We start from the raw sequence: 22,655 nt of genomic DNA, 5'->3' as shown, positions 1-22,655 counted from the left end.
GTGACAATGTGTTTATTATGAACACCTTCATAATGAGGTCCTCCTTTTAATTTTTTGCTTTTTTCATTGTATGTGTACATGTGCACATACATATATATGCACTCGTATATTTACAAGTTGTGTGTGTGTGTGTGTGTATAAGCCAGAGTCCACCCTCGGGTGGCATTCCTCAGTTGCCCACTCTGTTTTTTTGAGATAGACTCTCTCATTGGCCTGAAGGTTGCCAAGTAGGATAGGCTGGCTGACCCTCGGGGATCCGTCTGTTTCCCACTTTTCTAAACTGGGATTACAAGCACATGTCATCACACTTCACTTTTTAAGTGGATTCTGGGGGATCAAACTCAGGTCCTCATGCTTGTGCACTTTACTGCACCCCACCCCATCCCTAAGTCTTCCCTTTGAAGACACATATAGGGACATATATACTGACCCCTCAGAGCCTGCCCATTGTTACTCAGGTGATGGTGCCTTGCCAGGTAAATGTGAATTTAGAAGATCCCCCGACAAGTAGAGATGAGGAGGAGGGGTGCATCCTATGAGAGAACTGTCTGGAGGAGAGTCTTGTCAATTGAGTCTGAAATGCGATTAGAAGTTCTCTTGGCAGAGGTGGGGTTGATAGAGGGATGAGGGGCAATTGTACTGCAGACAGAAACTAAAGACAGTTGGGAGATGCAGGAGTAACATGGTGTCTGTTTTATGGGGCAATGACCACTGTGACGCGGGAGATCTGGGAAGAAGAAAAGGTAGTATTAAGATCTAGTCTTTGGTCACATGATTGTGAGTCAGATCCAGAGTGGTTCACTAAAGTGGCCAGGAGAGAATCTGGTGAGACAGGTGGGATGGAGTGCCGGGCTCAATGGTTAGGAAGTGAGAGAGGAGGAAGTGTTACCTGGCTTCCTAAAATCAGACTGTACCCAGTGTGATGCCATAACATAGGGTTGCCACTGATGGGTACTCAGCGTTGCTGTCCAATTACCAAGTCAATGGTGGCTTGAGACACCTAGTCTTCACTCCCCAGGCTAAGGAGTATTTTAACTCACGAAACTAGTGCTGACAGATGAGTCATGTAAGTGAATGAATGAATAGGAGTGGGCTGAAGATCAGGAGTCAAGTCTCCTGCAGAGACAAAGCACTGGCAGAACCGCTTGTGAGGACTGGCTTCAGCTGTGGCCTTCGCAGCTGGAGTCTTCGCTAAGCAGAAGAGGCCACTAAGAATAGAAGGGCCGCTGTCACAGTTCTGTTCATTCACTCCTCATCTACCCACCAGCTAAGCACTCCTCTCCTGGATCCTTCAGACCTGGAACCATCCTAACAGTGCATCTGGTCAAGAGATGGCTCTAGGGGCACCAGATGTGGATGAGACCTAAGAGATCCCTGGAGAGACAGCCAGGACTTGGTCTAGTAATTGAGATGAAGCTACCAGGACAGATTTATGGGGAACAGACACACTACCATGATTCCATGGTCATGTAGATCAGTAGAGGGGGAATGAGCTACTTCAGCAGTGTCTGAGCTCAGTCAGTGGTACCTGGTAAAGGTTGTGCCCAGCCCTTGAGGGAAGCTCCTTAGACCAAGTGGCAGCATCCCCAGTCTACAGAACCAGAGGAATTTCATAAGGTCAGGAATTCTCCCAAGCCTGTGCTGGTGACAATGGGCTTTATTCGCCAGTAAGCGAGAATAGGGAAGTACGGAGAGAGCGCGATTATAGGTTCCCATGACAGATGTTCTGACTGTGTGTCACTGTTGCTCTGTCTGATGTGGTTGTGTGGTACATGTGGCTTTTAATGTACATCCTAGTATCTGATTTAGGCAAAGTGAATCTATCATTAAACTCTCACATACCACACCCAAGAGAAACAATATCATTGGTTATTGTCCTAGTTAGTTATTGTCCTATTGCTGTGAAGAGACACCATGACCATGGCAACTCTTACAAAGGAAAATATTTAATTGGGAATGGCGTATAGTTTCATAGGTTTAGTCCATTATCATCATGGCAGGAAGCATGGTGCTGGAGATGGAGCTGAGAGTTCTACATCTTGATTTGCAGTTAGCAGGAGACTGTGCCACACCCTGGGTATAGCTTGAGCAAATGAGATCTCAAAGCCTGCCCCTGCAGTGACATATTTTCTCCAACAAGACCACACCTACTCCAAAAGACCACGCCTACTCCAACAAGACCACACCCATTCCAACAAGCCCACACCCACTCCAATAAGACCACGCCTACTCCAACAAGACCACACCCACTCCAACAAGACCACACCTCCTAATAGTGCCACTCCCTATGGACCAAGCATTCAGACACATCAGTCTATGGGAGCCATACCTATTCAAACTACCACAGTCCTGAAAGAGACTCCTGGACCTCATCCCAGAACAACTTTCCTCAGAATATTTGGACAGTCCCCCAAGTTAGCATTTTCAAATGAACATCCTGGGTAGAAATGAAAGGCCGTAACGTCAGAGAAGCAATGGTGTAAAGCAGTAAAAATGCCTTTTTGAGATAGCACACACTCACCAAGTGAAGACAGCTCCAGTGACATTTAATGAACAAAAGAGTAAATGGTCTAGAATCGAGTGCTAGAAGCGGGTGATCAATCATCCGGTCACTCAGTATATACATTTAAGACTTCTGGGCTGGAGAGGCCCGGAGAGTCTGTGAGCAGTCCATGGCTCAGTCTGAAGGAACTGTGATTTATCAGACATGTTGGGAAGCTTGCCAGACATCCCCCAAGATTCCAGGGACCCCAAGCTGCAGCTGGGAAGCAAGCAGAGAGCTTTCATGGAGGGTGGGAAGTGGGGAGAACCACCCCCTTTTCCCCTTTAGAATGCATGTGAAAGCCTGCTGCTCCCAGTTCTGCTTCTTTCTAACTCTATCCGCACAGTGCACAATACAGAATTCTAACTCCAAAAGCTTCACTTGGACCCATAAACCTCTTTTAAAGGTAAACTGCCTAAGGGGCAGGTGGGCCTGTTAGTGACCACACTGCATAAACTAGACTGGAGAAAAGGCCCCAGTGAGTACACCCTGTGGGGGGAGAAGAGGTTGGCAATGGGCACCTGTGGAAGGGATCAGGCTGGGGAGTGTGTGGACCCTGGCAGCTTCCAAAAGTGGTGTGGCCCTGGGGTTTCAAATGCCCTAGGCAGCTTTATCTGACTTTGCTATTTCTTCTAAACATCCCAGGCACCATCTAGGATAACTGTGTCACTGCTCCAACATGAGTTTTGCCCCAGTCCTCAAAATAATGGTCCTGGACTGTGGCTTCCCAGACACCAACCCCAGTGATTCTGCTCTTCTGCTGTGCTGCAGCATTTGGTGCTCCTGTGTGTACCTCTGCAACGATGCAGCATTTGGTGCTCCTGTGTGTACCCCTGCAGTGCTGCAGCATTTGGTGCTCCTGTGTGTACCTCTGCTGTGCTGCAGCATTTGGTGCTCCTGTGTGTACCTCTGCAGTGCTGCAGCATTTGGTGCTCCTGTGTGTACCCCTGCAGTGCTGCAGCATTTGGTGCTCCTGTGTGTACCTCTGCAATGATGCAGCATTTGGTGTTCCTGTGTATACCCCTGAAGCAATGCAGCATTTGGTGCTGCTGTGTGTACCTCTGCAATGATGCAGCATTTGGTGCTCCTGTGTGTACCTCTGTGGTGCTGCAGCATTTGGTGCTCCTGTGTGTACCTCTGCAGTGCTGCAGCATTTGGTGCTGCTGTGTGTACCTCTGCAGTGCTGCAGCATTTGGTGCTCCTGTGTGTACCTCTGCAGTGCTGCAGCATTTGCTGTTCCTGTGTGTACCTCTGAGCGATGCAGCATTTGCTGTTCCTGTGTGTACCTCTGAGCGATGCAGCATTTGCTGTTCCTGTGTGTACCTGTGAGCGATGCAGCATTGAACACTGTAACCTCATACCCTCCTGGTTCTCACTCACCTCTGTCTTGTTATTGGGCTTCTACTTTTTTGCTGTCTTCTCGTAAGCATTGACATTCCTGTCTATTGCATCTGGGCCTCAGAAGACGGCTCTTTTCACCCTTGTCTGTCACTGGATGATCCGACCTGCTTCTGCACATGTGAACACATGTCCACTCATAGTAGTACTGCTCAGCAAACGGGCACTGGGCAGCTCCCAGATCTATATTTCCACCCCAGGTTTTCTTGCAGTGTTGAGCCATATATCACATTGTCTTCAGAATGTCACAAATGTGTGAAACGCATCAGTTATATTAACATTACCTGGGATATAAAAAAAAAATGTCAGACTGCATCTTTGTGAGAGAAGAGATTTGGAAGCAAATGGCTTGAGAGTGTGATTCCCAGGAGAAACTTGTAAGAGAGTGAGAGTAGATTGGGGAGGGGACAGACCATAAGAGCTTGTGGTCTCAGAGAGTCTGGTTGTCTCCTCACTAGGGACTTGCCAGGGCCTTATGCAAATGTACTTCATGTTTATCTTCTCTGCACAGAGATGACCATATCTAGTTTATAAAGTTATTGTGAGGATAAAATGAAATAATGTATAGTAAATGTCCATGGTTCCTGATCCAGAATAAGCACAAGATGTTTTTTTTTAAATTGTCCCCCTCCCCCAAGCTGTGCATGGCAGACATACAGAGTACCTTGGGAGATTAGGCTGTTTTCACAGAAACTATCAAACCTTGGCCATGGGAGGATTTATTAAGTGACAAGAAGAGGAGGTACTAACTCCTTTCCATGGGTATGCAAGGTTGGGGAGAGAGCTCCTTCCTTCGGGGCTCTTCGGGGAATACCCATCTAAGTGGGAGACCTGAGCAAGCTGGTATGTGTGGGGATACACAAAGTTCCATGAGCTGAGACAGTTACTGATTGACATTGAACAATGAATCCTGGAAAAGTTTTTTTGTCTCCTCTTGTGGCCTCAGCCTTGCAATGGTGGCCTTACAACTAGCACGTATAAGCAAGTGTGATGCGAAGAAGTGTAACACACACAACAGTTTACACAAGTACTACCTGGGGTGGGGAGAATAGGTGAAAGAACACCCCCCCCCCGGAAATATTATACCGTATATAGAGAAATGGCGTTTTAAAAAGTGAATGGGTAAGATAAACCAAAAATAAAAGGAAGAACCCCTAACTAAGATATCACTGATTTTTTTTGTTCAATTTTGAAGAATTATAATTGAGGTTTGGGTATTTAAGCATTTTATAAGTTATATAGCAGCATCTTGGTTCCTTTGATTTGCCTATAGTTTTGGGTTTCAATATGCTCACTCTCACCCCAGTTGGTCTGGATTTCAAGAGTTACTGCCCCATCCCAACAACTGAACTGTGACCCCCATCAAGTGGAGCCTGAGACACTGCATGGGATCCCCACAAGTCAGCCCCACCCTCTCTGCCCTCCAGTGCTCAGCGTGACTCAGCAGCCCTTTATTTCAAAGCTGGCACACATTTTCAACTACCTGTGATTCGTCTTAAATACATGCAGGCAAACACATGCTACTAGTTCCTTACATGCTATAGTTAACTGTTTGGCAGAGTTGGCCTGGAGGCACGCATTGGAAAGATGCTCTGGCTTGATTTATATCAGGTGGTAAAGTGTACCGCCTGTCGCGGTGAGCATGAAGCAGACTCCTAATCTCTAAGGCGCAGTAGAGTCCCTGTCTTCAGGGAGCTTTAATCCAGATGAGGAAATGTGATTCCTCCTCGAAAACCAAAGCTAAAAGAAAATTTAGGTGCAATCTGAGAGCCCACATGATAAACTTCCCAAGTGCAATTGACTCAAAAAGAAGAGTAGGTGTTGGCAAAGTGTGGGAGGAAGTGGGTTGTTTGAGCCCTTGGTCCTGTGCAGTGAGTGTAGGGAGGGCTTGGGACGCAGTACCCTTTCAGTTGGCTAGACGAATGACAAGAATTGGGGGCGGGGGTGATCCAGGTCAGGAAGATGCAAGCCTCCCACTACTTTTTGCCTGTGTCCTTCAGAGTCTCTGCCGCCCAAAGTGACCATATCTGAACTCTGATCTCTCCATAGTGAGGACGTTTGCAAACGTGGCTTCACAGTCATCATCGACATGCGGGGCTCCAAGTGGGACCTCATCAAGCCCCTCCTCAAAACCCTGCAAGAAGCCTTTCCCGCAGAGATCCATGTGGCCCTCATCATCAAGCCCGATAACTTCTGGCAGAAACAAAAGACCAACTTCGGCAGCTCCAAGTTCATCTTTGAGGTGAGACAGACCCCTTGTCTCCCTCCCTTCTGCTCCTCTGTGCAGTCAGTATATTCCTCCCTTTCCTTCCCTGTCTACCCTATGATGGCCAAGATGTCAGGGGCAAAGACTTGCAGATTCCTTGGCCATCTTGGCCTTACCAGTTACATTTCTGGTATGAATAAGAGGCTCAAGAAATGATCCCAAATGCACAACATCATTATACAATCCTATATACTGTTGATGGGAGTGTACATGGCATCAATATTTCTGACAACAACATGGCAACTGTATCAAAACTTTTTAAGAATGTATCTGTTGATCTAGTAATTCTTCTGGAAAACTATTCTTATAAAACAAAACAAAAAGATTAAAGCAAATTAAAATTGCAAACAAAATGCCAATGAAGATTTTCATTATAGTTCATTTTTCTAAGAGAATATATATTGTATATATGTATATATTATATGTGTCTAATATAATATGTTTATTATATATACTTATACAGATATAATATATTAACATGTACATGCATTTACTGATCTTTTTACTAACAAGCCATTAATTTTGGTGACACTGATATAGGAATCGTATAAAGCTATTAAAATCATATTTAGAAAATATTACAAAATGTTCATGACATATAATTTTTAGAAGGCATGTCGTAGAACAGTATTGGCAGTGTGATCTTGAATGGTTTTAATTTCTGTGAGGAGGAGCCTGAGAAGTGGAATTGTGTGCAGTGCCTTATTTAAGGCGACTAGAAGATGGGCTTTATTTTGTTCATGGTTTTTTATCCTTTTTTGAGATGAGAAGCAACTTTCATGTCCATGAAAACATGTTGTTTTTAAACTAAATTCTCTAGAGTGCATATAAGTTCTTGAGACTTCATGATGACGACACATAAGATTAAATCAGAGGTTTCAACATTTCTTGGTCTAGCCAAATTTGAGGGGAGAGAGAGAGAGAGAGAGAGAGAGAGAGATTGTTTTAAAGACAGAACTGCATTTAATTTTCAGTTTCCGTTTTAGAGTGCTGTCCCCGAGGACTAGGAGTGCATATGTTTTGGGGTGGTGGCCCAAGTTGGCTGCAATTTGAGTACAAACAGCCTGACCTTTTGACTGAGGACGTTTTCTCTATTAATAGCCCAAGAAAATTGTCTTGGTACAAAAACCATTAAACATCACACACAGTCTCCCAGAGCCCTACCTAAAGCTCCAAGTCCCGCAGAAAACACTTTCAACCTTTTTGGCTTGTTTGTACAGTGCTGGTGACTCCTGTGCATTTAAAAGGGGGAGAACCTGAAAAGGGGGTTTCTAAGAACTCTGGAAACATTTGCTTCTATGTCCTGCCCGCTCCATGACCCTCTTCACCCCAAGCCGAACAAAATTGTCTCTGTCTCCTAAGCCAGAGATGCAGAAGGCAGATGGGTGGTAGCTTTCCCTCAGCAAAGCAATTAGGAGCATTAGTGGTCTTAGCCACAGCAGGTGGAGTCCCTGCTCAGACCGAGGCAGTCCACGAGATGGGAAGGAGGGCGGGGGCTCGGCCTGCAGCAGGTGTCCAGTGAGCCGCCAACAGCTCCCGAGTGTTAACTTCCTAGATGTGGTGAGCATGGCCAAGCTGGGAAGTCAATGTGTTCCAGAGTGAGGAGTCTCAGCGTTAATGCCCACAAACCCCCTGGGAATCTGGAAAACATGGAATCTGCCTCTAGCCTGTGATGGGCCTACGCCATCTAACAGGCTCTCCAGTGGCATGGATGTTGATGGTCCAAATGCCATGTTTTGGAGTAACCAAGACCTACAGAGTTCCTTGCCACTGGCTGCATTTTAGAATCACCTGAGGACATTTAAAATCACCCACTGCTGAGTTCTGGTAGAATGACATCAGGATCTCTATGGGCTTGTTTCCTCAAACTCCCTAAAGCAATGATCCTCAACCTGGGAGCCAAATGACCCTTTCACAGGGGTCGCCTAAGACCATCAGAAAACACAGACGTTTAACATTACAATTCATAACAGCAACAAAATTATAGTTATGAAGTAGCAACAAAAATTATTTTATGGTCAGAGGTCACCATAACATGAAGAACTGTATTAAAGTGTCTCAGCATTAGGAAGGTTGAGAACCACTGCCCTAAGGGATGTGGTGAACAGTCAAGAATGAGAGTCTCTGCTCTAGGTCAGCCCTCCTTTCCATGAAGCTCCATCTCATGTCTCAGTTTGGGGGGGGGGGGGAGATACTCAGAGAGCCATGAGATACAGGGACGGGCAGCTCTTGCTGGCTAATATGTTAGATACTCACTGACCTTCATTTCTGACCACAGTAAGTGTGGGTGGGGCACCTGGTCTCCTCTGAACCTGACACACATGGACACATTTAATCAGGTTCAACCTGATTTGGCTCTGCTCTACAAGGAAGGAGACTGGGTCCCTGAAAACTTAGATAGCTTGTCCTAAATCATGACATTAGTAAGGGAGAGCCTAATCAGAGAGGGGAGAAGCCCAAAGCTCTGCAGGAAGGGAAAGGTGTTTACTGGACAGTAGGGTGGCTGCTTGCTGGAGACACTGTTCCTGGACACAGTAGTCTCCATTTTGAATGAAAAGCCCAACTGTTACCTATCCCCAGTTCTTTTCAATGTGCTGTAGAGCTGGAAGAACCAGGGAGATGAGCTTGTTCCAGTTTGGCCACTGAGACAGTCTCTGAAATCCTCGCAGCCCAGCAACTGATCACATTGCTAAACCCACCGATGATGATGCCCTGGCCCGCAGGCTTCAGGTTGTCAGAGAAAATCAGCCCCTATCTCCATGGCAGAGGCTGGGTTAGTTTTTCATCCAGTTTTTGTTTGTAGACTCTGAAGGCCAGCTGTGATGAACTCAGGTTGTGGAGAAGGGCAGTCTTTCCTTGGCTATGACTGTGGTCACGTGCAGAGGTTTGTTGAAGCAACCAGCAATCTGTTCAACCTGCGATCCTGGCTGATTTGTGGCTCCTGACCTGTGGGCCCTATGGACTCCCTCGTACCCTCTTGTAGGCAGGCTGTGGTTCGAATTGCATGGACTTCCATTTATTTCTGCCCTGCTGTCTTCCCCCACTGACCCACATCACTGTGTCTCCTTTTCCTTCCCAGACAAGCATGGTGTCTGTGGAGGGCCTCACGAAGCTGGTGGACCCCTCCCAGCTGACAGAGGAGTTTGATGGTTCCCTGGATTACAACCATGAGGAATGGATTGAGTTGCGCCTCTCCTTGGAGGAGTTCTTCAACAGTGCGGTACACCTGCTCTCACGCCTCGAGGACCTGCAGGAGATGCTGGCGCGGAAGGAGTTCCCTGTGGATGTGGAGGGTTCCCGGAGGCTTATCGATGAGCACACACAACTTAAGAAAAAGGTGCTGAAGGCCCCTGTGGAGGAGCTGGACCGGGAGGGGCAGCGGCTGCTCCAGTGCATCCGCTGCAGTGATGGCTTCTCAGGGCGCAACTGCATCCCAGGGAGTGCTGACTTCCAGAGCCTTGTCCCCAAGATCACCAGCCTCCTCGACAAGCTGCATTCCACCCGGCAACACCTGCACCAGATGTGGCATGTGCGAAAGCTCAAGCTAGATCAGTGCTTCCAACTGCGGCTATTCGAGCAGGATGCAGAGAAGGTAGGAAAGGAGTGGGCCAAGCCTGAGCTGAGGGTTGTGGGGCATAACTTTATTGGGAAACTGTTAGGGTTATTAGTCCAAATCTTTGCTTGGAGAAATTTGGCTGAAATCCTTTTTAAAAGATGCCCATTGGTTTCAGAGAGCTTAAATTATTTCAATCTCATATTTGGCCATTGACCACTTATTATTAATGTTTATTTTTACATTGTTTTTAGTATATGCTAGGCTCTGTTCTTTTGGCTATCTATATAGATTAACTTGTGTTAGCCTTCCTCGGAGTCCTGAGAGGTAAGTGGACTACCATTGTTCCATTTTCCGGTGGAACTAGCTAAGCGTGGGAGTGCAATCTGGTTGCAGAGTTCATGCTTGGATCAATGCAGTTAGACACTGCCCTCTGTGCCTATGATGAGCGAGGGAATTGAGCTGCTAGCAGCCAAAACAGCAGCACTATTAGCAACCATTATTGTCCCTTCATGGACTTTCCTTCCTAGGAAATTTGAAGTATGAATTCTGTTTTATCTGGACATCCCTTCAACCCCTGTGAGGCAGGTGGTGGTATCTGTCTTGGCACAAGACAGCCGAAGCTCTTTGTTCTTGGCAACGCTGACCTATGAATCTAGTCTTTTGTTTCCGAGTTCCAGACTCTCCTGGCCATACCACTTCTTTTTGAAGCCCGTTTTCAGATAAGATACCGTTTTCCCAGCAGTACATGTTCAAAGCTTTCTTCTTGTCATGGAAAAGTAAGCTGTGAGAAAGAAAACAGAATAAGAGACACCTAGAGTCTCTGCCGAGAACATGAAAGCACCTTCTCTGGTAAACTAACGTGGAGAAAGAAGGGTCCCGCTCCTAGGTGCCCTTGAAGAAGAGGGAAACTGGCTCCCTCCCTCCTATTGGTTTCTAGGTGTGACTGTCATTTAAGTGCATGGCGTTGCTCTCTGAAATACTGTGGCGTGTTCAGGAACCTGTGAATTTTACAGTATCTGACACAGGGGTGTTTAAGAGCTCAGATCATGGTCTGAGGAAGTAGCTCAGCTGATGAAGTACTTACCTTCCAAGTTGGAGAACTTGAGTTTGATTTCCAGAACTCACCTAAAAGGCCAAGCATGGTGGTACATGCTCACAATCCCAACCCTGGGGAGGAGGAAACAGATAAGTCCTTGGATATGAGTGATCCATCCAGCCTAGCCTAACAGGCAAGCTTCAGGTCCCAGTGAGAGATCACATCTCAATAAACAAAATGGACAGTTCTTTAGGGACAACACTTAAGGTTGACCACTATGGCCTAGACATAAATGCACCCCACACACATATGAGAATGCACACCTGCTTATGCACACACATGCTTACACATGAACACACACACACACACACACACACACACACACACACAGAACCAAGATTGAAAGTATCTTAGGTATTTTGAAGAAATAAAATCAAGATCTAAAACTTTGTACATAACAATCCTAAATTATATATGTAGAAAAAAATTACCATAGATGGATACATTTAATTTATAAATTCCAGACTTATGAATGGTTTTAATGTTGATGGGCAGGTAAATTTTCTGATTTTTTGTGATCACTAGAAAATCAATCCATGTAGTTTTGAAAGAATTCATATCCATTTCTACAGTAAACTTGTGATCCTGAATGGTGAGCCATGCAAAGTTTCCTGACCTCCTTCAGACCTCTGTGCCCAGTGATGTGGCAGCCTGGGTCTGACCCTGCCTGACTTGCTTAGATCACAGAAGCCCTTATACCACAGGCCAGGTCAGGAACCAGCTCTTGGGAAAACCAGAGCCGATACTTTAAGTGCTGGAAGATCTGAAATACTTCCAGTTTCACTTGAGATCTATGGTCTAGGGCAGGAATTCCATTCTGAAGCCTGTCCTGGGAAAGGTTATGCCAATGAACCAGAGACAGGCAAAGACAAGGGCTCATATCCGCCTAGCTATGTTTTAGATTTTAGATCCCTTCAGGATGTCCCTGTAGCTCAAAGCTATGAAAAGCCTGCATAGAACACCAGTAATGTCTGCTTCGAAGACAAAAGAGCATCTCTTGGCTGCTGAAGTTCCCAGGTGGGAAGGCCGCTCTTCTAGAGTTAACTGCATTCCATTCAACTAGCCAGGGGTGGCTGTCCCTCACAGAGCCTCTCAATTCATCTCCCAAGAATTGCACAGTGCATCAGTATTCCTGGGTAGCAACCCGGAGTGGCTTGCCCAAGATCATACTGCTGGCTAAACAGGGTCATTATTTTAGTTAGCCTTCACAGCTTCCTCAAGCTCTTCTCTGGGAACCCTTTTGCCTGCCTCTCTATTCCCAGGACTCACCTCATGCTAACACTGAATACCAACCACCTGTTTGTCCATAGGTCACTTGGCTAATGTGTGGATATTCTGAATAAAGTCTCCAGTTCCACTTTCTTGTGTGTGTGAATGAATGTACATGTGTGTGTTGTGTAGAGCTATGTGCAGGTACACTTGCCTGTGTGTGGTCATGCACACCTGTTCATACACACAAAGGCCAGAGGAAACATCAAGTGTCTTGCTCTATTGTCTTTCTCTTTTCCTTTGAGATAGGATTTCTAACTGAACCTGAAGCTAGACTGGTAGCCAAGAAGTGCAAAGGATCCTCCTGTCCCTGCTCCTTATAGCTCTCAGGTTACAGGCATGTATCTAGCCACATCTGGATTGTTGCATGGCTATGGATCCTGAGCTGGGGTCGGCACTTGTATGGCAAGTGCGCTTAGACACTGAGCATCTCTTTAGTTCCCCAAATCACACCATCTAATGCTTGTTCTTTAACCCTTCCCCTTCTGGAGATATGGACCTTTTGTCTCGTAAGACATACAGACTTCTCACAATAATATTTGTAAGTACAGACAAAAATATACATAGGTTTATAAAACAAATAAAATACAGTATTAGCTTTTCAAAAATATGTACCTCTTTATTAACGTGACAAATGTAAGATCGACTTGAAGTTTAATGGCTACGATGACTTGGAAACGGTAATAAACATGAATGGTATTTCAGGACAGCAACACTGTTATTATGTGGAAATGTTTGTGTTGCTGCTGGTATTAAAAATACTGCTTTAGCTAAGTCTGGATAGTTGGTTGTCTGTGTTCATAATGGAGAGGAATGCTGTATTTCAGCTAGACATTATTGAAAATGATGGTGCCCCCATGTAAGTATATTATCACCGTTTATGGATTTAAGCCCATGAACTCAGTTTAGAACCTGTCTTCCGTGGTGTACTTATACCTTGAAAGAGAAAAAGTGAGGCTGGAGAGATGGATCGATGGTTAAGAGCACTGGGCGTTCTTTCAGAAGATTCCCAGCACCCTCATGGTAATGAACAGTTGCCTGTCATTCCAGTCCCAGGGGATCCAGCACCCTCTTCTGACCTCTGTGGACACTGCACACACATAATGTACATACATACACATGCAGAAAAAACACATACACATAATATGCAGCATTTTAAAATGAAAAAGAAGTGTGTTTGTGCATGTGTATGAATGTACATTTCTGTGTGTATGTAGGGATATTCAGGGAAGGACAGAATTAAATTATTAAAAACAAAACAGAGCTAAGGAGAGGGATGCTGGGAATATTTTGACATTGAGTCAGTGTTGAGACTGCCGCTCAAGCTTGACCCAGCTGCCACAGAAAATGCGTTGTGTGTGGAGCCAGGGAGAAAAGCAGTCCTTTAAAGTTGTGCCTCAGCCTTTGACTTATTTGGTGCTTTCGGACAGGGTCAGGAGGGTGATGCTTTGGAGTGGGGCTGTGTGCACATCCACATCTAAACAAGGGCTTGAGGAAATAGTTCCTGTATGAGCCACATCTCAGCCTCCTTTCAGGCAGCGGGGGTGGTCGGTGGAGTGTCTCCAGATCTGGGAAGCTCTTGGCAGTCAGTTAAGTTCACTGACCACTCTGCTCCTATTTTTATAACAGAAGTGGGCAAAGAGTGTCTCCTCTGGCCCTGCAAGGTGACCACTTGCCTTCCAGGCATGAATAATAGGTTGGTGAATCCCCACTTACCCACTGTCCTTGGAGAATGAAGTTGTCTCCTACCACCTTTCCTGACCCCTGTGAAAGCCCTGTTTTATACAGGTCTTGGAGATGGTAGGGACAGAGCCACGATTTCTCCCAGTCAGGAGGGGGGCTCTATCCTACAAATGTCATAGAGCAGGCTTCCCGTTTGTATTATTGTGAGCATAAAGAAGCTGTCCTTCTTTGTACAGATGAGCTTGGATAAATATGAAGGCTAAAATTTCTAACCCAGAGTAGCTCACTATCCAACAACAGTAACAAAAAGACAGATACCTGTTTCTTTATGTGTCAAAGCAGATTTGAGGGTTAATTGATGTAAAAAAGGCACATGTTTAAGGTAGACAATCTGATGAGACATAGATATGAGGAGACACCTTGAAGCCACCACTGTGATCAAAGTCATGGGCATTCTCACCCTCTGAATGCTCCCCTTCTCCCTTCACTCTTCCTTAATGTCTGCTGTGGCCTGAATTGCCCTAGGCATAGCTGCTGTGTTTGGGAGTTCCCAGGAAAGAGAGATCATCTGCACTCTGCACTCTGGAGTGATGGAGAGGCCTTAATAAGGAAGCTGGGAGTGCTGGGTAATCCAGAGATGATTTAACTAGCCCATGATGATGGAAGATGAACCACTTCTGCCTCGGCCCAGAGCCCTCTGGTCTGTAACTAATGGGCCCATACAGCACTGTGTTCACAGAACATAGGCCCAGTTGCTCGCACAGATTAGCCTGGGGCAGATAGTTGTTCTCCATACAGCTTCGTTTCTAGTTACATCTGCCCCTGGCTGCAGTGGTTCCCCATGTGAGGAAAATCTATGCCATATAACCATAGCCTGTTACCAAAGAGAAGGGGTGGACTGTGTGGAACCAAAAGTCAGTCACCAGACTCAATGCCTACGGAAGAGGAAAGGGTGAACACTTTCCAGAGGCGGTTCTTCCGTAGGCGCTGCTGTGTCCTGAGAGCCTTGGGTAACATTTAACTTGTTAGGCCTGGAAGGAATCTTAAAACAAAAGCACACCTCCCACACATGGTAAGAAGGCTCAGTCTTGTGTAATGTCAGAGATTGTTACTCATGATACCCACTTAGAAGTCGATGCCTACAGGAAGCATCAGAAAAAACATCCTGACGTCATTTCACCACCTGCCTTCCGGACTGAGGGAGATTCTTCTCCTCCTATCTTTACAGGAAGGGAACTTGTTCAGAAGAGTCCCTGATAAAATGATTAAGTGATTGGGAAACCATGGTCACTCACTCCTGAATAGACCTGCTGTCCTGATGTCTCTCCAGTCAGCCATTTAATGCCCGCCCACTGCTATTCTGAGAAAGTGGATATTTCTTTTTTTTTTTTTTATTCTGGAGAATTTTCAAACAGTGATCACGGTACGGTGACCTAGTGGGGCTTCAGAGCTTTGAAACCAGATTACTGCTTTGCCTAGCATGTTCTATTTGTTTCCTATATAAACATGTACTTTGGAAGTGACCAAAATAAGACAAGACCTCCTCCATCTCTCACATGAGCCTGGCTTTCATATACTTGGTTGTATATTTATTCTCACATTGTGAAATTCCATTCATACTTAATTATGCCATGTCAATACAGAAATGGAGGTGTGGTGATTGACACTTAGGATTTGTCCTGGGGTTCCAGTGGCCAATTGTGACACTTTATGCATATCTTAGAACCTCCTGACCTCCAATTATATTTCAACAGAACCCAGAGCTGAGGCTGACTGAGTGCTCTTTGCCCTGTGCTTCCGTGTTGCAGTATTGTCATGGTCAATACACTCCCTTAACAGGGACATCTTTTGAGGGGGAGGAAGTGGTGTGGCCATAGTCATTTGTTGTAGGTGTGTCAGTGTCAGGGGAGGTGGCTGAGATCAACACTTTTGTTTGTTTGTGCTTGTTTGTCTGAGAGAGTGTTTCTTTGTGTAGCCCTGACTGTCCTGGAACTAGCTTTGTAAACCACACCAGGCTGGCCTTGAACTCACAGAGATCCTCCTGCCTCTGCCAAGATAATCACTTTGAAGGAGACCTATCAAAGTCTTCACAGTAGTTTGACACAGTCCCGCACTCCAGTCCCTTGCCCCTTTTCCGTGAGACCTGCCACACTGGAGAACATCAGAGCCCCTTTATAGTTCAACAACTCTAAAATACCGTATGCTGCCTTGTCCTCCTTGCTCCCCTCATATCTGCAGGAGGTCCTCTTGCTTTGGGAATGGTGGGAAGTAGCAAACTTTTCTCAGCAGGTGATCTCCTAAGTACCTTCCTGCTTTAGCAAGCCACGCTGCTGCCCAGGGGATTTAATGGATGTAATGGGGATGCATGTGGAGATGCCTGGCCCCCGAGTGCCTGCTGCTTCCCTTGTTGACTTCCTGTCTTCTCTCTACATGACTGATATCCTGGTTCAGTCTTCAGCCACGGCTGCCCACTGAAGCTGTGCTGTGTGTCTTGGATGTTCTCTTACTGTCCTCATGTGTGTTTCTGGGGCTGTGAGGAAACACTAACCAAAAGAACTTGGGGACTTAAGGGTTTATTTCATCTTACACTACTGAGAAAGAGGCCATCACTGAGGGAACTGAGGGCAGGAACTCAAGGCAGAACCTGGAGGCCCGAACTGAAGCAGAAAGCATGGAGGAAAACTGCTTACTGGTTGCTTAGCTGCCTGACTTATACAACTCAGGACCACCATCCATAGTAGGCTGGGCCTTCCTGCATCCAGGCCAGTCAAGAAAATGCTCCACAGGCCGGCTGGGTGAAGGCAGTTATTCATTTAAGAGTCCTCTTCCTAGGTGTGTCTAGGATCGTGTCAAACTGAAAAAAGCTAACTAGCACACTTATGTGTGGACTTGCTTCAGAGGATTCTCGGTAACTTCTTTGTTTTGCTTTGCTTTGGAGCCTGTCCTGGAACTAGCTCTTGCAGACCACTGTGAGTTGGCCTCAAACTCACAGAGCTCGGCCTGCCTCTGCCTCCCGAGTGCTGGGATTAAAGGCATGCACCACCACCACCTGGCTTTCAGTGACTTCTAATGAAACACAATTAAGAATTGATATTTGAGAGAAGTTGGAGTTAAGACATAGATCCACGGGATCCTTATAAGTAAGCAGGTTGTGCAAGTTGTCCTTGGCTAAGGAAAGGAGGTCAAGTTGAGGTCCCACTTGATGGGTTGCATGGGAAGGGGAACCTCCGCAGGAAAAGGTCTCTGAAAACAGTCTAGCCTTGAAATAGCCCCAGATGAAAGTGATTAGTTCTAGCTTCCTGAGGGAGCCCATCAATTTTCTTATCACCTTGTACATCTGATCCACTACTATCTGCTTTGTAAATACCTAGGCCTTTATGTGTCTTCATTTTATTTTATCACTTTATTTTATTTTTGTGTTTTGTCTGCCCATATATCTGTGTACCATGTGTGTCTCTCGAACCCATAGAGTGGATATTACTACTACAGGTGGCTATGAGTCACCATGTGTGCTCAAAATTGAACTTTGGTCCTCTGGAAGAGCAGCCAGTGCTCTTAATCACTGAGCCATCTCTCCAGCCCCATGTCTTAAACCTTTATAAACAAGGGGTCAGAAATGTTTCTTATAATCTATCCAGGATATATATGTATGCATTTTATATTCTTAGAAGACTATGCAAATAAAGTAATATAGTCTTCGTATTAATCACAACGAGAAAGATGTGTGGGGCACCCGTGGGTGAAGGGGCTCACAGTAGGCACCAGGCCCCTGCAGAAGGGCTGTGTACATATGTGTTTTTGAGAACTGTTTGACCTGTTAGCCACGTTAGCATTTCAAGACATTCCCAGGATGCCCCATTGCTGGGCAGAGTCTTCAGGACGCTTGACTCTTTCCTGTTCTCTTCCTCCAAAATCAAAGTGGTTCTGATCACTCTTTAGAGCCCAAAGCAGAACCTAAAGTGGGCTGGCTAGAATCAGTATGGTCAGTTGTGGAGAAATTCCACTACTTCTCCTTCTGTACTGGACATGGCCCCATTGTCTCTTCTCTTCCCCTGACCTCCAGCCCAGTGTCCTGGAAGGCCACAGTAAGCGTGACTCCACAGCCATTTGTCAAAGTGAAGTGCTTTTGTACTAATCACAATACCAATGCTTGATACGGGTTTGATTGACAGTTTTGAAAGTGTTCTCACACCCATGAGCCTAGAGGTTTTCTGGCTCAGCCCTTTCCTTTTACATAGAAGAATTTGGACCAGAGCAGAGACCCACCCAAAGTCACGCAGTCAGTGGTTCAATGTTGGTCTGCCATTTTCTTCATGTGGTAGGGCAGGCAGGCATGGATCTAATCCCTGCTCTGCAGGTAAAAAAGCCAAGGCCTGTAATGAGGAGAATTTTCCTGGGATAGAGAGAGACAGGAGCTCTGAGGCCAGTGCTGCCCTCACCCACATAAATACATGCACACACATACACACACACACATGCATGTACACAAATACATGCACACACGCATGCATGTACACAAATGCACACATGCATGCATGTACACAAATACATGCACACACACATGCATGCACACACAATCACATGCACGCGCACACACACAGGGCATGAGGAGGAGAGAGAGAACAAGGCATGCAGATATATACTAGCAAATACTCCTATCTGCACACCCATACACAGACTATAATTTAGAGATGTCTTGCCATACAGAAAAGACAACAACAGGGTGGTCGAGGGCCTGAGGACAAGTGCTGCCTTCCATATGCCCTTAACCATTTCTGTGGTGAAGGACCAAGCCCTGGACAGGCTGTGGAGGGCTGTGCCGAGTCTCCATGGGATTTATTAGTCTCAGCCTATTTCATTGGGAGGGAGGCTTCAAAGAGAGCTGCAGTCTTTGTGAGGCCAAGAGGGCAAGATCTTTTCTGGGCAGTGTGTAATTTCCTGCTTTCTTTGGAAAAAGGTTCTGGTACCCACTTAATTCTTGGCCTCCCCCCCACCACTCCTCTCCAGACCTAAAGAGTCGAACCTCTTCACGTCTTGTTGACTGGGCTCAGGGCAAGGAAGTGTGTCTGTACCCCGCCCCCTTGACACAGAACACAGTGTTCCAAATTATTTCCAGTCTGCCGGCCCTGGGAATTTGTGCTTCTTCTCATTTCCTCCTCTTGAGCATTAGAAACCTTAGATCCTGAAAATAATCCAAGCCTTAGTGTTGTGCAGGCTGGAGGTGGAAGTGCTTCCCCAAACCGCTTCTCTCCCTCCTTTCCAGCCTCTTCTCTTCCTCCTCCATTCTTCTCTCTTCCTCCTCCTGTATTTCAGCTCGAGTTCATATCCTGGCCGGAGCATTCTTTTTGGGAGTGTGGCTGAGCAGCATGGAAGGAGGGCTGTGAGGAATGTTTGGGGCCTGGGAGTCTTTGGCTCTCCACTGTGACCCTGTCACAAGGCTGTATGTAAAGTCTACCTGTGCAGCCGCTATTTATGAATGGACCCCAGACAAGGAAATCCAATCAAAGATAGGGTGTATGTCAGGAGGGTGCACAGAACAGCCCCTGAGAAAAATTCGTCAGCTAACTCATCTAGTCACCGGATGCCTGCGACTTACAATGCACCCTTCCCTGTTCTGAGGAGCAGAGATCTCTTTCCTCAGGCATTAGACAGGAACACGGATGCAGGGCTCCATATTATCTAAGAAAGAGATGGCTTCCATACAGGAACCACTTCAGTGGCTAGTGCTTGGGTGAGTTCAGATACCAAGGTACTTGTTCTTCCTGGATGAGATAGGATGAGGAGGTGTGTGTCTGGGAGAGAGAGCAGGTGGTAGTCTAAGAAAGAAGACAGCATCTGAGCTCTAGTTCAGTCTTAGAAGTGGAAGAGTGGCTAGGGTATGCTCCTCCCTCATTTTTTTGAAGACCGAATCTTGTTGTGTTGTTGTGAGGCCAGGCTGGCTCCAGACCCAGAATCCTCCAGCCTCTGCCTCTTGAGTTAGATTACAGGCCTACATTGCCCAGTGTAGGCTTGGGTCCTCATTTTGAAGAGCCAAGAACTCTGTGGTTTAATTCATAAACTAAAAGTGTGTGTCTGTTTTGGGTGGGGAGCTTCTTCAAGGTTCCTTTCCGGGAATTTCACTTTGAACCAATCACTTTCCTTTCTCTTTACAGGGACTCTCATTCCTACTTCCTTCTTCCCCATTTCCTGTCCCCGCAGGTGCATGTCCTTAGCACGGGCCTTCCCCACCCTGATTGTAAATGTTTCTCTAATCAGTCTGCTTCTCCTTCCCTTTGCGTCCCTGCTTCCTTCTGTGCCAGAGCAGAGGTGGAGCCACATGTGTGACTCAGGCCTCCAGCAGAAGGCAGAGAGCACAGGCCACAGAAGCCATAAGTTTGGACTCGGGGAAGCTTTCTGAAGTTCTCAGCCAGTAGCCCCAGCCCTGTCCCTGACATGCCCTGAAGCCAGTCTCATTCTGCTCCCTTCAGACAGCCCTTCAGAGGCTGGTTAGGTCCCTCATAGTCCTTCTCCAGCCTCTGCTCCATATAAAGTCCCTTGAGTTCTTCCAGTCTGTTTGCATTGTTGTGGGCCTCGACGTTCAGTGTGGCCTTCCTGGGACCAACTTTTCAAATGGGAGAGGAGGGAGGAGTCTGCAACCCTTGGTCCCGCTTACTTGGGCAAGACAAAGATTTTGTGTGCAGTGGTAGGAGGTGAAGTTGCTTCTTGCAGTTCATCAGGAAACCCCAGGCCTCCCCACTCAGAGAAGGGCGGTCTGCCACTCAGAAAGCCCCATGTGTAAACACAGAAGACTGTCTTCTCACGTGTAATGATAGGCATAACTTTCCAGTTTGGGTGTGTTGGATTAACAGGTTACTGGTGTCCAGATCAGTGGTGGTCTCTGTTCCTCAAGGAGAAGCCCAACTCAGGGGCATGTGTTGTTCCAGCCTCGTTTCTGGGTCCCATTGATTTTCCCAAGCATGGCAGAAATTATATCATCTTGTCATGGAGAGAATCAAAACTATCACCGCCTGCAGAAGCAGCATCACCCTGTGTCCGGCTCCTCCTACGAAGGCATCTCAGTTCCATGAAGTACTGCCTCTAGTTGGAGTCCCAGGTGGCTTTTTCCTCCGTGATCCCCATCCAAGAAATCCATTGTAGTGCTCCTTTACCAACCCCAGCCCCTCCTTAGTCAACTGGTGTGTGTGTGTGTGTGTGTGTGTGTGTGTGTGTGTAATGGGGGGGGGGGAGACTTGGTAAGAGAAATCATGAACTTTGCATATGGAGAGGGAAAAGGGAGTGTTTTTCACATGGTGATCAGGTTGGCTAATTGCCCCATTATAAGATATTTGCCTTGCCTGAAAACTCCCTGGGAGGCTGACTATACCAAGAGGTATCAAGAGTGAGTATGAACCCCCCCCATTGGCCCTGGCCATCCCATCTGGTCTCAAGCTACTCGCAGGCCTCATCTCACAGGGCCTGCAGATCACAGCCAGCTTGTTTTGATAACTCTGGGTTCCTGGGAGGCACACTGTGTCCTCCCTGGGCTGTCAGAACCAAGCATTTGAACACTAACCCTGAGCTGGCACAAGAGCACCACCTACTGCTGAGCCTTCCAAGGGCTTCTCTCTAAGGCCTTGCTGTTCCGTTTCCTCCCACTGTGGAGAGTTTGTAGCAGAGCCCACATGGTCCTTCTGTACAAACCCAGGTGAGGGCAGGTGGAGTGGCAGATAGGGTAAGAGGGGGAAGAAAAGTCCTGGAGACAAGGAAAGGAAGTGAGAGCAGGTGGTGAGCCAGCGTCAGAGAGGAAATGAAGGGAATGCCAGGCTGGCATCACTGATGACTGACAGGGAGGAGGAACAACAGGTCCCTCAGTTATTCTGGGAGAAGGATTAATAACCAAGTGAAATCCAAAGTGGCATTTCTCCTGAGGCACAGAAAAGTGGAGGAGGTGATGAAGGTCTCTAAAGCACGATTGTGCATTATGGGGTCCTCAAGAACAGCAGGCTCTGTCTTACCCATAGAAGCTTACCTCAGTCCTCTGAGGACTGGGCAGACTCTGCTCCATTCAGGATGCTGCTTCTCTGCTCTGTATAGGATACTCTGTCAAGAGGGGTCTGGAAGCCAAGCCTCTCCTCACACATGTACCTGAGCCTCACTTCCTGAAGGCTGCTGGGGCTTCAGAGGACAAGAGGGGACAGAGTGCTTGGGCCTCTTCCTCAGCCTGCCTAGCCCAGCATCCTTCGATACAGTGTCCATCTCTCCCACAGCGGGGCTCCCAGAAGTGGGGGCTGCCGCCTGCTCAGCTGCCGGTGGAATCTTCTTCCCAGATGTGCGAATGACTGCCACAGCCGATTTTAGGATGCGTAGGAGGACTGGATGAGAACATCAACCAGACACTCCATTTTTACAGTAAAAATAATAGTTCCCATTTACTGAGTGTATCCTGTATGCCAGGAACAGCCATTAGTTCATCTAAATTAACTTGCCAAGGGGCCAGATCTCGGTGGATGCCTAAATTTAGCTCTGGGATAAAGTTGGGCACTCTTTTCTCAGCTTGTTAAATAGAACCTGACCTCTTCAGTTCTACATTTTGGGAAGCGAGTGAAGTGCATTCCCTTACTCTGTTGCTGAAAGTATTTTATCAGTATTTGTGGTTTAAATGGAAAGAATTTAGCCATTCAGAGTCAATATCCCAGGACTGCTTGGGCTGCCTCCTGGCTTGGCTGGTTCTAGTTCCTATCTGCGTGACTTGCTGGCTGCTGGGTGGCCATTCCATTCTCCCAGGAGGGCAATGCGTGGCTTGCCAGTGCCCCGGGGGGTGCAGTCCATCCAAACGCACGGGTTGGAAATGAAATGCAAAAAGAGG

At 46.8% G+C, this 22,655-nt stretch overlaps 1 protein-coding gene across 13 annotated transcripts in view; it reads left to right on the top strand.

Moving 5' to 3' along the window:
- The window catches only part of LOC121461681 (kalirin), a 463,010-nt gene that overhangs the window by 198,772 nt on the left and 241,583 nt on the right, over positions 1–22,655 (top strand). For all 13 annotated transcript variants that reach the window (XM_041672803.1, XM_041672804.1, XM_041672802.1 and 10 more), the window contains exons 4-5: positions 5,990–6,182; positions 9,286–9,798. In XM_041672803.1, the coding sequence (XP_041528737.1) occupies positions 5,990–6,182; positions 9,286–9,798 (706 nt within the window). The remainder of the gene's footprint in view (positions 1–5,989; positions 6,183–9,285; positions 9,799–22,655) is intronic.

The sequence above is a fragment of the Microtus oregoni genome, unplaced genomic scaffold, assembly GCF_018167655.1.
Source record: "Microtus oregoni isolate MIOR12 unplaced genomic scaffold, Mior012 000023F_ref0000262, whole genome shotgun sequence".
Classification (NCBI taxonomy): domain Eukaryota; kingdom Metazoa; phylum Chordata; class Mammalia; order Rodentia; family Cricetidae; genus Microtus; species Microtus oregoni.
Note: the sequence above shows the minus strand (reverse complement) of the source record. Positions and strands in the feature narration are given on the sequence as shown.